Source organism: Semicossyphus pulcher, unplaced genomic scaffold (assembly GCF_022749685.1).
Source record: "Semicossyphus pulcher isolate SPU_LCO1_2020_fin unplaced genomic scaffold, fSemPul1.0.p SCAF_15, whole genome shotgun sequence".
Classification (NCBI taxonomy): domain Eukaryota; kingdom Metazoa; phylum Chordata; class Actinopteri; order Labriformes; family Labridae; genus Semicossyphus; species Semicossyphus pulcher.
The window spans coordinates 4,105,567-4,120,149 of record NW_027211659.1 but is presented as its reverse complement, the minus strand read 5'-3'; the positions used below and the strand labels follow the sequence as shown (position 1 = coordinate 4,120,149).

Here is a 14,583-nt window from a genome sequence, read left to right as displayed (position 1 = left end):
CCCACCAGTTGAGAACCAGGGCACTAGATGCAAACTTTTTTCCTTCAACTTTATTGCATACTAGCTAAAAAGTACGCTACAACAGTCAAAACAGCATCCCAAAATATGAGTGCACGGCTTGTGTTAAAAGAGGATACATTTTACTGTGTTATGGCTGACTCAGATATTCAGACTTTTTTGAGCTTGAGTATGCGGCCAAAGAAATACAGCAGGGCTTGAGCACAATGCATCCTGGTACATGTAGGAACTAAACACACTGCTCCCTGAGTAACAGATACTTGTTGGATAATGTTATTAAAACATTTTAACTGCTTAATTCTTACCTATGCTATATTCTCTGTAACCTTTAGGTCCAGTATAAAAAGGCTTACATAAAGGCCAGAGGCCACCACGTTGGCTTCCGCAGCATCCAGGACGATCCTCTGCTGGTTCACTACATGCAGGTGGCCAAATTGCAGAGCGACAAGAACTACAAGAAGGACTACCACAAGGCCAAGCTGAAGTATCACACTCCAGTGGACATGATGAGTATGGCTCACGCCAAACATGCCTCAAAGGTGCAGACTTACGCTGGCTACAAGCAGCACCACCATAAGTATTTTCTCCTACCTGACGCCATGAGCCTGGGCCTTGCTCGTACCATGAACTACAATGCCAGTGATGTGAGTTTAATTTTCCTTTCTTTTGTGTCATAATGTAGGCAAATTGTTGTGTTTCCGTAGGTTTTATTCTGAACATTTCTCACTTTTCTTTTTTATTTTCAGTATAACTACAAACAAGAATATGAGTCATCAGTCAAGGGAACTGGCTGGGTTCCTATTGGTTCCCTGGAGGTGGAAAAAGCCAAGACAGCAGCAGCAGCTCTGGAGGAGCACAAGTACCGCCAGCACCCAAGCACCCTCAAATTCACCAGTCCCTATGACTCCATGAGCATGGAACTCGCAAAGGCCAATGCCAAGATCATGAATGCGGTGAGAAACAGGAAACAAAAAACTTCTTAATGCGCTTTAATCTTGTGATATTAGCCTTGAATTCCTGTTCAGAATAGACATTAACCAATATCTTTATTGTCATAATGCAGAAAGAGTATAAGGCCAGTGGAGAGAAGTTCGTGCACACTTACCACCTTCCTGCTGATGCCCCTGAACTGATGCAAGCTAGATACAACGCTGTCAACATCAGCCAGGTGAGTCGCAGATTCTTATGTAGTATTTTCCAACCTTTGCGTACATTCAAAATGTTGAAGAAATAAAATTGTGTCTGAATTTCGAAAATAACCAATGACCATTTTATTTAGAATTACTACACCTACGCTCATCGTCAAGATCTGCTCAAAGGGCATCATGTGAAGGAAGATGCCATCCCTATTCTTGCAGCAAAAGCTTGCAGAGACATTGCCAGCAATGTAAGTAGTGAATGTGCTCATAATTATAGTATTTAATGTATTTAAATGTTACTTATTTCATCAATTCATACCTAATGTTTTTCTTTTGTACAGTACAAGTACAAGCTAGCTTATGAAAAGGCAAAGGGCCACCACGTTGGCTTCCGCAGCCTCAAGGACGATCCTCTGCTCGTTCACTACATGGAAATTGCAAGATTGCAAAGTGACAAGAACTACAAGAAGGACTACCACAAGTCCAAGCTGAAGTATCACTCCCCAGTGGACATGGTCAGTCTAGTCCATGCCAAGCAGGCCTCCCGCGCTCAGACCATGACTGGATACAGGAAGATCCCTCACAACTACCTGCTTCTGCCTGACAACTTGCACTTGCGGTTGTGCCGCGGCATGATGGACATTCAGAGTGATGTATGTTTACACTTTTCACCTTTATTTGTCATGGTGTATTGCTAAATTGAAGTTATATACAGCAGTAAAGCAATATGCGATGTGATGCAATAACATGTTTTTGTCTATATACCCACAGAATGTCTACAAGTCAGATTACAACAACTTCTCCAGAGGCACTGGTTGGGTTCCTATTGGCTCTGTGGATGTTGAGAAGGCCAAAGCTGCCAAATTTGCTCTTGATGAAATCGGCTATCGCCAGCATCCCAGCACTTTAAAGTTCACAAGCAAGACTGATAGCATGAACATGGTTCTGGCTATGGCCAACTCAAAGCAGATGGACATCGTAAGACTGTCTTCCCTTTATCAAAGAAGCAATACCTTTGCATCTCTCAAATATGTTGAAATGTATATGCATATCTGACCAAACCTCAAGAAGAACTTGACAATAATTCCAATGTGTTTTTGTTCTTTTCCGTCCCTCTAGTCTTCCTACAAAGCTTCTGGTGAGAAGTTCAAGCACACCTATAATCTGCCAGCGGACAGCCCTGAGTTCCTTCAGGCTAAATTCAACGCTCAGACCATGAGCGAGGTTAGAGCTCATTTATATATACAGTCAAAGTCAAATATGCAAGTCAAAGAAATATCAGCATAATCTGTGTACAAAACATTGAATTTCACTTTCCTTTTTACCAACAGAGTCACTACAAGCACAAGTGGCTTGAAACTATTGCCAAGGGATACGACATGAAGCCTGATGCTATTTCCATCCTGCATGCAAAGCAAGGCAGACATATTGCCAGTGATGTATGTTAATCTACCCGACACAGAATTAATTTACCACTTTTTTTTTCATGTCACCCTCTGCGGGCAATTAATTCCTTTTCCTTTTTTCTTTCAGGTCCAGTACAAGAAAGCCTACGAGAAAGCTAGAGGCCACCACGTTGGCTTCCGCAGCCTCCAGGATGATCCTCTGCTGGTTCACTACATGCAGGTGGCTAAACTGCAGAGCGACAAGAACTACAAGAAGGACTACAACAAGGCCAAGCTGAAGTATCACACTCCAGTGGACATGATGAGTGTGGTCCATGCCAAGCAGGCCTCCCGTGCTCAGACTATGACTGGATATAGACAGATCCAGCACAGTTACTCTCTCCTTCCCGATGCCATGAACCTAGTGCGGGCTCGCGCAATGAACGCCCAGTCAAGTGATGTGAGTGACAGTGAATTGTGCCTTTTAGAATTAAAACAATGTTCGGAAATTAAAAATTAATTCATCTCAACTTTGGAACTAATTTGCATCATATTCTCCTTGTATTTTCCCCAGTGTGAGTACAAATCTGATTGGAATAACTTTGTCAGAGGTACTGGATGGGTCCCTATTGGCTCAATTGGAGTTGAGACTGCTAAAGTTGGCGGTGACATTCAGAGTGAGCATAAGTACCGCACTCATCCCTCCACCTTCAAGTTCAGCAAGCTGATGGACTCCATGGATGTGGCTCTGGCTACTGCCAACAACAAGATCATGAACAAGGTGCAGCATGCTAACATGAGGAGTTAAGGCAATAGAATATAAATATTTGTGTTCCCAAGCATCATAATCATTCTTTTGTTTATCTGTTTTTTAACAGAAAGCCTACACTGCAGCTTGGGAGAAGGACAAGCTGACAGTCCACGTCATGCCAGATTCTCCTGAGATTGTCTTGGCCAAGGCTAACGCCCTCACCATGAGCAATGTAAGGCATTAAATTACATAAGACTTTTATATATTCTACTAATCTTATTGTGTTTTATTGATCTAAATGTATTTTTTTACAGAAACGTTACAAAGCTGGTGTTGCGGAGATGGCCAATCAGGGCTACCACCTCAAAGCAGACGCCATCCCAATTTTGGCTGCCAAGTTGGGTACCACTATTGCCAGTAATGTAAGTTGGACAATAATCCCTTTGGCAAAACAAGAAGTTTATCTACTACAACCTAACATACATGGTAAACAATTATTTATTTACAGTACAAGTACAAGTTGGCTTATGAGAAGGCCAGGGGCCATCACGTTGGCTTCCGCAGCCTCCAGGATGATCCTCTGCTGGTTCACTACATGGAGTTGGCTAAACTGCAGAGCGACAAGAACTACAAGAAGGACTACAACAAGGCCAAGCTGAAGTATCACACTCCAGTGGACATGATGAGCGTGGTCCATGCCAAGCAGGCCTCCCGTGCTCAGACTATGACTGGATACAGACAGATCCAGCACAGTTACTCTCTCCTTCCTGATGCCCAGAACCTAGTGCTGGCTCGCACAATGAACGCCCAGTCAAGCGATGTGAGTGACATTGAATTGTGCCTTTAGAATTAAAACAATGTTCAGAAATAATGAAGTGATATAAACTTTGGAACTAATTTGCATCATATTCTCCTTGTCTTTTTCCCAGTGGGAGTACAAATCTGATTGGAATAACTTTGTCAGAGGTACTGGATGGGTCCCTATTGGCTCAATTGGAGTTGAGACTGCTAAAGTTGGCGGTCAGATTCAGAGTGATAATAGGTACCGCACTCATCCCTCCACCTTCAAGTTCAGCAAGCTGATGGACTCCATGGATGTGGCTCTGGCTACTGCCAACAACAAGATCATGAACAAGGTTCAGCATGCTCACTCGTACTCAAAAGTGCTAGGCCAAAGAAATGTTGTGAATCATGTTTTCATGTCCATCATCATCAACTTGTTTTTCTGGTGCCTTGTTTAACAGAAAGCCTACACTGCAGCTTGGGAGAAGGACAAGCTGACAGTCCACGTCATGCCAGATGCTCCCGAGATTGTCTTGGCCAAGGCTAATGCCCTCAACATGAGCAGTGTAAGGCATTAAAATCATCACAGTTTATATAATTTTGTTTTTGTATTTCATTGTGTTTACTCATATAAATGTAATTTGTTCTTACAGAAACGTTACAAAGCTGGTGTTGTGGAGATGGCCAATCAGGGCTACCACCTCAAAGCAGACGCTATCTCAATTTTGGCTGCCAAGTCTGGTACCAAGATTGCCAGTAATGTAAGTTGTTACAAGTCTCCTGCATCAAATCACTACTCCCAATAGATCTTCCAAATTTCATATAATAACACATTAAAGTCTATGAGAATGACAAGGTATCTGTTTGCTGTCACAGTACAAGTACAAGTTGGCTTATGAGAAAGCCAGAGGCCACCACGTTGGCTTCCGCAGCATCAAGGACGATCCTCTGCTGGTTCACTACATGGAAATTGCAAGATTGCAAAGTGACAAGAACTACAAGAAGGACTACCACAAGTCCAAGCTGAAGTATCACTCCCCAGTGGACATGGTCAGTCTAGTCCATGCCAAGCAGGCCTCCCGCGCTCAGACCATGACTGGATACAAGCAGCATAACCCCCACTACACTGTGCTGCCCGATGCCATGAACCTGGCACTAGCTCGTAACATGCAGTTCATCGCCAGTGATGTATGAAACTAAAACTGAAATCATAATTTATATAAAAGTTACCACAACTGTATGTAGCTGTGCTGCATTGTGAAGCTGACTCTTTTGATTGTCTCCCTCAGAATCAGTACAAGAGCGAGTATGAAAGCTTCGTCAAAGGAATAGGATGGGTTCCTATTGGGTCGTTGGATGTTGAGAAAGCAAAATTAGCTGGAAAGATCTTCAGTGAGAGCCAGTATCGTCAAGCTCCTACCAACTTCAAATTCACTAAGGACATGCACTCCATGGATCTTGTACTGGCTTCAGCCAACAACCAGATTATGAATAAGGTACTTAATAGGACTTTCTGCAAAAGCAACCCAAACATCTCTCTTCAAACATTTATGTCTTGGATATCAATCCATAACAATGTTTTGTGTTTAGCAATCCTACAGCAAAGCCTGGGAGAAGGACAAAACTTCCATCCACATCATGCCTGATGCAATGGACATTGTTCTCGCCAGAGGAAACAAGAAGAACGTCAGTGAGGTACAGTGCTCCACCTACATTCTTTTACATCATTTCCACACAACTTTTCTAGATCTGTCATGATGCCATTAAAGCAAATGGACATCCCGTGGTAAGTACAAACCTTACAGTTTGGTTCCAGATATAAAGGAAATGGGTGCATTTTATTATTCATTTAAAATAGACGTATAAAAATATGTCTTCTGTCTTTCTTTAGAAACTGTACAAACTGGATAATGAGCTGTCCAAAAAGAAGGGCCATAATGTTCGTGGTGATGCCATTGCAGTCAAAGCTGCCAAAGCCTCCACTGCTATTGCCAGTGATGTAAGTATCTCTTTGTTGTACCTGTTGTATTTACCAATCACCATGCTTTTCCCCTCACCATAATTTACTCATGAAAACTTTCAAACTTGCTTTTTAGTACAAGTACAAGACAGGATACCGTAAGCAGGTCGGTCACCACATCGGTGCTCGCTGCATCCAGGACGACCCTCTGCTCATGCTGGCTCTGAACTCAGCCAAGATTGCCAGTGATGCTCTGTACAAGAAGGACTTCAACATGTCAAAGACCAAGTTCCACCTGCCAGTGGACATGATTGCCTTTGAGCTGGCCAAGAAGAACCAGATTCAGGTCAACCACGCCAACTACATCACCCGTCTGCACAACTGGACTTGTCTGCCAGACTCCAACGATGTCCGCCAGGCCAGACATGCTTACGACCTGCAGAGTGACGTGAGTATTATTATTTTTAACATAAATACTCTAAGAACTTCTAATGTTTCTGAATTTCTCTTGTTCAATTGTGGAACATCTGTCATCATAGCAAACCCTCTTTTCTTAACAGAATGTTTACAAGGAGGATCTGAAGTCACTGCAGGGTATCGGATGGGTGCCTATAGGTTCAATTGATGTTGAGAAGGCAAAGAAAGCTGGTGATGCCCTGAGTGAGCAGAAGTACCGTCAATCCCCAAGCAACTTCAAATTCAAACTCACCACTGAAGACATGCCCATGGTGTTGGCTAAGGCCAATGCCCAGGTTGTGAACAAGGTACTTATTTTGCAGTTATTGACGGAATATTTTATTGTGTTTAATAATTACACATTCGTTACACATTAGAAGGCAACTTCAACCATGTCCAGTTGCCTTTTGGATTAAAGAGGGGGTATTATGCTGTTTCACATTTTAACACACATATATATATAATGTTACAATGTTGGATGTTCAGACTAAACGTGGGTGAAGTTTCAAATCTGTAGGTAAAAGTCCGCTCAGTCTGCAAGTTGCTGTGAACGCCAGGTTTCACACAGTTTTTTTCTACACGCTGCACTTTGTGATGTCACCAAGTGCAGCCTCAGCAGGCTTCGGAGAGCTGGCTAATTAGAAGACAGTGGGCTTGTAGGGGCGGGGTTTCTTAAAGGGACAGAGCTGACTGAGTCGTTTCAGGCATAGGCTGTATGAGGGCCTGCACAGAGCACCAGTGTCAGAAACATTATGAGTTTTTTCTTAACTGTAAATTATGCTAAGCTACTCCACAGGTAATACAGAGTGAAATATGACACTTGGAATTAGCATAATACTCCCCTTTTATCTTAGAATTATTACTAATGATTAAATATAAAATATTGTTTTTTCTCTTGCAAATAAAGTTAAAGATTATTCAATCAATGCACTTTATGATACAGGTCAGTTTTACTTTATTCAGTAGGTTTTGGATGAAATTGAATGTGTACTAAATAGAGACTCAGCCAAAAAGCTTTCTCTGCTTTACTATATTCAGCCATAAAAATCACATTAAGGAGTTGTCTCGTGTTATTGGCAAAATATTTGCCGAATACGAGTATTGACTTAACTATAAATACATAAATGTTTTACTTTTTTGGATGGAAACTAAACCAAATATATTGAATTTTACAGAAAGCTTACACTGATGCCTGGGAGAAGGACAAGACCACCATTCATGTCATGCCTGATGCCATGGATATTGTGCTGGCCAAAGCAAACAAATCCAACTACAGTCTGGTGAGTCCTTCTGAAACATTCTTACAAAGTTGTTGTCCTAGCTTTTGAAACAACAAACCTGATGATTAACAACAGATGCTTGAGGGGTTTTTTTTGTATCTTCCTTCTTTATACAGAATACGTACAAGCAGGCATATGATGCGGCCAAGAAGAAGGGATACGACCTCCGCCCTGACGCCATTTCCGTTCTTGCAGCAAGAGCTTCCAGAGACATTGCCAGCGATGTAAAATAATTTATTTCCAATCATAGCACAAATAATATGTTATCTAAAAATGTGATAACGTGTCAGAAATATGATATTTTGCTTAAATATTGGATAAAATATTTGTGTTGTAGAAACCTACTTCATGCTAACATTTTCTATCCTCATGATTACATTATGTACACTGAAACTGACATGCAGCAGAGTCTAGAAACTACTGATATTATGGCTCTACAATAACCACAAAGTTATGATGAGTTGTTTTGTTCATCATTTGTAGTACAAGTACAAGACAGGATACCGTAAGCAGGTCGGTCACCACATCGGAGCTCGCTGCGTCCAGGACGACCCTCTGCTCGTCCTTGCTCTGAACTCCGCCAAGATTGCCAGTGATGCTCTGTACAAGAAGGACTTCAACATGTCAAAGACCAAGTTCAACCTGCCAGTGGACATGATTGCCTTTGAGCTGGCAAAGAAGAACCAGATTCAGGTCAACCACGCCAACTACATCACCCGTCTGCACAACTGGACTTGTCTGCCAGACTCCAACGATGTCCGCCAGGCCAGACATGCTTACGACCTGCAGAGTGACGTGAGTATTATTTTTTTTAACATAAATACTCTAAGAACTTCTCATGTTTCTGAATTTCTCTTGTTCAATTGTGGAACATCTGTCATCATAGCAAACCCTCTTTTCTTAACAGAATGTTTACAAGGAGGACCTGAAGTCACTGCAGGGTATCGGATGGGTGCCAATAGGTTCAATTGATGTTGAGAAGGCAAAGAAAGCTGGTGATGCCCTGAGTGAAAGAAAGTACCGTCAACTGCCAACCAACTTCAAATTCAAAATCACTACTGAAGACATGCCCATGGTGTTGGCAAAGGCCAATGCCCAGGTTATGAACAAGGTATGAAATCCAAAATCCTCGATGTGCTGTTCGGTAAAAATAATGCAGAATTACTCATTTCAACTACTGATACTGACATGATAAGGGAATTATCCTCTCATAATTATGCATATTTGTGGAGTTAATTTTCTAAATAAGCTCTCACATTTTTGTCTTCTGTGAATGCAGAAATCATATGTTGAAGCCTGGGACAATGTGAAGTCACAGATCCACATCATGCCTGATGCCATGGATGTTCTTCTCGCCAAAGCAAACAGTGCCAATTACAGCTTGGTGAGTAAAAATTCAAACATGTAAGGTTAAGCAACTATCATGTATGGATAACTTAAATTTGGGGCTCTAAGATATGCCATAATAATTATGATATTTACCTGTTATTAACACATATATGTCTGATTATCTCATAGTGCATCTAAAAATGTAAATACATAAACTTATGTCTCTGCTGCCTTTGTGTTCATTTACAGAAAAGGTACAAGCAGGCAAATGAAGACGCAAAGAAGAAGGGCTACGACATGCGCAATGATGCCGTTTCTATCCGCGCAGCCAAAGCCTCCACTGTTATTGCCAGTGATGTAAGTATCTCTTTGTTGTACCTGTTGTATTAACCAATCAGCATGCTTTTCCCCTCACCATAATTTACTCATGAAAACTTTCAAACTTGCTTTTTAGTACAAGTACAAGACAGGATACCGTAAGCAGGTCGGTCACCACATCGGAGCTCGCTGCGTCCAGGACGACCCTCTGCTCGTCCTTGCTCTGAACTCCGCCAAGATTGCCAGTGATGCTCTGTACAAGAAGGACTTCAACAGGTCCAAGACCAAGTTCAACCTGCCAGTGGACATGCTGGCCTTTGAGCTGGCCAAGAAGAACCAGATTCAGGTCAACCACGCCAACTACATCACCCGTCTGCACAACTGGACTTGTCTGCCAGACTCCAACGATGTCCGCCAGGCCAGACATGCTTACGACCTGCAGAGTGACGTGAGTATTATTATTTACATAAATACTCTAAGAACCTCTCATGTTTCTGAATTTCTCTTGTTCAATTGTGGAACATCTGTCATCATAGCAAACCCTCTTTTCTTAACAGAATGTTTACAAGGAGGACCTGAAGTCACTGCAGGGTATCGGATGGGTGCCTATAGGTTCAATTGATGTTGAGAAGGTAAAGAAAGCTGGTGATGCCCTGAGTGAGCAGAAGTACCGTCAATCCCCAAGCAACTTCAAATTCAAAATCACCACTGAAGACATGCCCATGGTGTTGGCAAAGGCCAATGCCCAGGTTATGAACAAGGTATGACATCATAATAGAAAGAATGACTTTGTAAAAATCTAATAACTCTATCGACTGCATTTGTGTATAATAAGGGACTTACGGGGATTCATATGTATCTAAACTGTAATTCTGTTGTTTTTTGTGACTGCAGAAAGCATATGTGGAAGCCTGGGACAATGTGAAGTCACAGATCCACATCATGCCTGACGCTATGGATGTTCTTCTCGCCAAAGCAAACAATATCAACTACAGCTCTGTAAGTGAAAAATTGAATAATTATCGTGTAATGGCAACTCTTATTTCTGGATTACTGTCAATGGTTAATGTATATACTTGACATCTCTGTGGTGTTTGTCTACAGAAATTGTACAAGCAGGCCAATGAAGATGCGAAGAAAAAGGGTTATGATCTCCGCCCTGATGCCATTTCTATCCGAGCCGCCAGGGCCTCCAGGGACATTGCCAGTGATGTAAGTGTTTCTATTAAGCTATTTATTGACAAGTGAAATGTGACAAGTGACAGTTAATTGTAATATAAATGTGATATCACTTTAACTAAAGGATTATCGTTTGTAAAGAAATTACCCATTATTTTGCAATTATAAACAATTATATTATGTTCTTTCAGTACAAGTACAAGACAGGATACCGCAAGCAGGTCGGTCACCACATCGGAGCTCGCTGCGTCCAGGACGACCCTCTGCTCGTCCTTGCTCTGAACTCCGCCAAGATTGCCAGTGATGCTCTGTACAAGAAGGACTTCAACAGGTCCAAGACCAAGTTCAACCTGCCAGTGGACATGATTGCCTTTGAGCTGGCCAAGAAGAACCAGATTCAGGTCAACCATGCCAACTACATCACCCGTCTGCACAACTGGACTTGTCTGCCAGACTCCAGCGATGTCCGCCAGGCCAGGCACGCTTATGACCTGCAGAGTGACGTGAGTGTAGCTTCCCTGCTAATATGTTTTCTCTCAACCTCTTATTTCATATTTATGCTACCAAAGCTAATAATGTCAGGAATTGAATTTTGCCTTTCTGTGCTTCACAGGCTGTCTACAAAGCTGACCTTAAGTGGCTCCAGGGCTTGGGCTGGGTCCCCATTGGCTCGATTGACGTTGAGAAAGCCAAGAAGGCTGCAGACGCCTTGAGTGAAAGGAAGTACCGTCAGCCCCCGAGCAAGCTTCCCTTCACCAGCACCACTGATGCCATGAACATTGTGCTGGCAAAGAACAACGCTTTGACCATGAACAAGGTAGAGGAAATGTGTTTTTGTGGTACATGTCTTATAGTACTTAATGATTATTTTGATTTGCAATGGAGATCTCCTTTTGGAAATTTCTTAAATCTGTACCATCACCTAAAACTGGGATTATTTGCGGTTTCTTCCAGCGCCTCTACACCGAGGCATGGGAGAAGGACAAGACTACGGTGCACATCCAACCCGACACTCCTGAGATCATCCTCTCTCAGCAGAATGCCATCAACATGAGCAGGGTTAGTATCATTCTTACACAGCTTGTCAAAAAGCTGACCCCTGCCTTATTTGCTATGTGATAGTGGCCATGTCTATGTAACAAAGGGGGGTTTGTGTTGGTGGTGTGACAACCTTCCAACTGTTTAAAATCATTTTCAAACATTTTGGAAACCTGTTTGTCTTTTCTTGTTGTTATGTAGTTCCAAGCCTCATGCAGATAGTTGTTACTTGAATTAGCAGCCAGATAAGATTCTTGCAATGAATTCTACAATTGTGATCCTGTGCGAACTTTACCAGCCTGTTTTGAAAAGCTTGAAGCTTTCAGAAGTATTCCAGATATATTCATATTTGTCTTACTTTTCAGAAACTGTACAGACAAGGTTATGATGCTACCATCAAGAAAGGATATTTCCTTCCTGTGGATGCAATCTCTGTCAAGGCTGCCAAGGCCTCCAGAAACATCGTCAGCGACGTGAGTGACTGTGTTTATGAACTGTTTTTAGACACATTGTGAGGCATGTTCCAGTTGTAACATATATTTTCTGCTGATATCATTAGTACAAGTACAAGACAGGATACCGTAGGCAGGTCGGCCACCACATTGGTGCTCGCAGCTGCCAAGACGACCCTCTGATCGTGCTGGCTATGAACTCCGCCAAGATTGCCAGCGATGCTCTGTACAAGAAGGACTTCAACAAGTCAAAGACCAAGTTCAACCTGCCAGTGGACATGCTGAGTCTTGAACTGGCCAAGAAATGCCAGATTCAGGTCAACCACGCCAACTACATCACCCGCCTGCACCAGTGGACTTGTCTGCCAGACTCCAACGATGTCCGCCAGGCCAGGAAGGCGTACGATCTGCAGAGTGATGTGAGCCATTCAGTGACATTTTCAGCGCATCCAAACATGCCATGCTGACCGTGCTTATATGTTTTAATGTTACATGTATACGCTCTTTCCAACAGGCTGTGTACAAAGCTGACATGGATGAGGTCATTGGCGTAGGATGGGTGCCCATTGGTTCAGTGGATGTGGTGAAAGCTAAGAATGCTTCAAACATCCTCAGTGAGCATCTGTACAGGCAGAAACCACAAAACTTCAAATATAAAACTGACATGACCGCCATGTCCATGGTGTTGGCCAAAACAAATGCTGAGACCATCAACAAGGTAAACACGGTCATATCTTTCTTCACATTGCACATATGTTCAACCTTTTCCTGATGATTAAAATTTGTGTTTTTACTTTTTTTTTATCTTACCACAGAAAAACTACACCGCTGCTTGGGAAGCTGATAAGATTAAGACCCATGTAACCCCCGACCTACCTGAGCTTCTGCTTTCTAAAGCTAATGCTTACAACATCAGCAGGGTATGTTTGGTTTGTATTAAAGTGGTGTTTTACATCCATGTCAATTAGGAATAATCGATACATTCCGGATTGGCAATTTAATGTTTTGTGATAAAATATTGATTCATAAAAACCGTATAAAATTTGATTAATAATTTTAATTAGCGGCGGTTGTTCATTTTGAGTTGTATTTAAAGCCCTGACCACTGGCAGAGTTGTAATATGTCTTATGTGACTCTTCAACTCCAATATGACAACATACAGTGAGACAGGAATGAGCACATTAATTAATAAGGCCTACAAAACCAGGCTGAGCCATAAAGGGCGGATAATATCGCCTCGCTTACAATATTGCAATATAATACGATATATTGATTTATAACTGCTGTATCGTTATGTATCATAGCATTAGATATTGTCAATACACAGTCCTAATTTCACAAAATATCAGCGTTATTGGCACCAGTATTTTCATTTTATAATTGACTATTTTCTTTTTCAGAAACTGTACAGGGAAGGTGTTGAAGAGATGTTCAGAAAGGGCTACGACATGAAGCCCGATGCTGTCTCTGTTATTGCTGCCAAACGTGGAAGAGAAATCATCAGTGATGTACGTAAAAGAATCCTTTCCACATTGACTTCAACTTGTGCTCGTGTGTACAAAGTTATTTTAACTATTACTTCACTGTTTGTCTCAACACAGTACAAATACAAAACAGGATACCGTAAGCAGGTCGGTCACCACATTGGAGCCCTCAGCTGCCAAGACGACCCTCTGATCGTGCTGGCTCTGAACTCAGCCAAGATTGCCAGTGATGCTCTGTACAAGAAGGACTTCAACAAGTCAAAGACCAAGTTCCACCTGCCAGTCGACATGCTGAATCTTGAACTGGCCAAGAAATGCCAGATCCAAGTCAATGATTTCAACTACAGAACTCGTCTGCACAACTGGACTTGCCTGCCTGACTCCACCGACGTCGTTCAGGCCAGGAAGGCGTATGACCTGCAGAGTGATGTGAGCAATGGCAATTTCTTATTCTGTGCTTCCTGAGGACTACAAGGCTTTTTCCCCCCAAAAAATGTAATACATTTTTCCTCCCCCTGTGATTTGTAGGCTGTTTACAAGGCTGACATGGAATGGATCAGGGGAACTGGTTGGGTGCCAATTGGTTCCGTTGAGGTGGAGAAAGCCAAGAAAGCAGCGGAGATCCTGAGCGAGCACAAGTACCGCCAGCATCCCACGAACTTCAAATTTACTGCAAAGACAACTGACATGCCATATGCCCTTGCTCAGGCCAATGCCCAAACCATGGACCATGTAGGGATTGCTCATCTTATGTTATTTAATAATTATTGATTAACACAAAGTCACGTGTCTTTAAACTGCAATGATTTGATTTTTACAGAAAGCATATGTCGCTGCCTGGGAGAAGGATAAGATCAACATTCACGTCATGCCCGACACCCCAGAGATCATCCTGGCCAAGCAGAATAAACTCAACACCAGTCTGGTAACACACTCTCTCTCCATGTTGTTGTATAACCAATTAGAACATCACAGATTATTGACAATACATGTTAACTTGATTACCTTTT

The 14,583-nt window shown here is 42.3% G+C and overlaps 1 protein-coding gene across 3 annotated transcripts in view; it reads left to right on the top strand.

Annotated features, from left to right (window-relative positions):
* Positions 1-14,583, top strand: part of neb (nebulin) — a 68,424-nt gene that overhangs the window by 16,564 nt on the left and 37,277 nt on the right. For all 3 annotated transcript variants that reach the window (XM_069662925.1, XM_069662923.1, XM_069662924.1), the window contains exons 26-68: positions 351-662; positions 765-971; positions 1,082-1,186; positions 1,298-1,405; positions 1,499-1,810; positions 1,929-2,135; positions 2,277-2,381; positions 2,489-2,596; positions 2,691-3,002; positions 3,117-3,323; positions 3,421-3,525; positions 3,608-3,715; positions 3,802-4,113; positions 4,223-4,429; positions 4,538-4,642; positions 4,730-4,837; positions 4,953-5,264; positions 5,366-5,572; positions 5,667-5,771; positions 5,968-6,075; positions 6,173-6,484; positions 6,597-6,800; positions 7,668-7,772; positions 7,889-7,996; positions 8,256-8,567; positions 8,680-8,883; positions 9,052-9,156; positions 9,351-9,458; positions 9,556-9,867; positions 9,977-10,180; positions 10,314-10,418; positions 10,524-10,631; positions 10,790-11,101; positions 11,212-11,415; positions 11,553-11,657; positions 12,002-12,109; positions 12,196-12,507; positions 12,603-12,806; positions 12,904-13,008; positions 13,490-13,597; positions 13,691-14,002; positions 14,102-14,305; positions 14,394-14,498. In XM_069662925.1, coding sequence (XP_069519026.1) covers positions 351-662; positions 765-971; positions 1,082-1,186; positions 1,298-1,405; positions 1,499-1,810; positions 1,929-2,135; positions 2,277-2,381; positions 2,489-2,596; positions 2,691-3,002; positions 3,117-3,323; positions 3,421-3,525; positions 3,608-3,715; positions 3,802-4,113; positions 4,223-4,429; positions 4,538-4,642; positions 4,730-4,837; positions 4,953-5,264; positions 5,366-5,572; positions 5,667-5,771; positions 5,968-6,075; positions 6,173-6,484; positions 6,597-6,800; positions 7,668-7,772; positions 7,889-7,996; positions 8,256-8,567; positions 8,680-8,883; positions 9,052-9,156; positions 9,351-9,458; positions 9,556-9,867; positions 9,977-10,180; positions 10,314-10,418; positions 10,524-10,631; positions 10,790-11,101; positions 11,212-11,415; positions 11,553-11,657; positions 12,002-12,109; positions 12,196-12,507; positions 12,603-12,806; positions 12,904-13,008; positions 13,490-13,597; positions 13,691-14,002; positions 14,102-14,305; positions 14,394-14,498 — 7,926 coding nt within the window. The remainder of the gene's footprint in view (positions 1-350; positions 663-764; positions 972-1,081; positions 1,187-1,297; positions 1,406-1,498; positions 1,811-1,928; positions 2,136-2,276; positions 2,382-2,488; positions 2,597-2,690; positions 3,003-3,116; positions 3,324-3,420; positions 3,526-3,607; positions 3,716-3,801; positions 4,114-4,222; positions 4,430-4,537; positions 4,643-4,729; positions 4,838-4,952; positions 5,265-5,365; positions 5,573-5,666; positions 5,772-5,967; positions 6,076-6,172; positions 6,485-6,596; positions 6,801-7,667; positions 7,773-7,888; positions 7,997-8,255; positions 8,568-8,679; positions 8,884-9,051; positions 9,157-9,350; positions 9,459-9,555; positions 9,868-9,976; positions 10,181-10,313; positions 10,419-10,523; positions 10,632-10,789; positions 11,102-11,211; positions 11,416-11,552; positions 11,658-12,001; positions 12,110-12,195; positions 12,508-12,602; positions 12,807-12,903; positions 13,009-13,489; positions 13,598-13,690; positions 14,003-14,101; positions 14,306-14,393; positions 14,499-14,583) is intronic.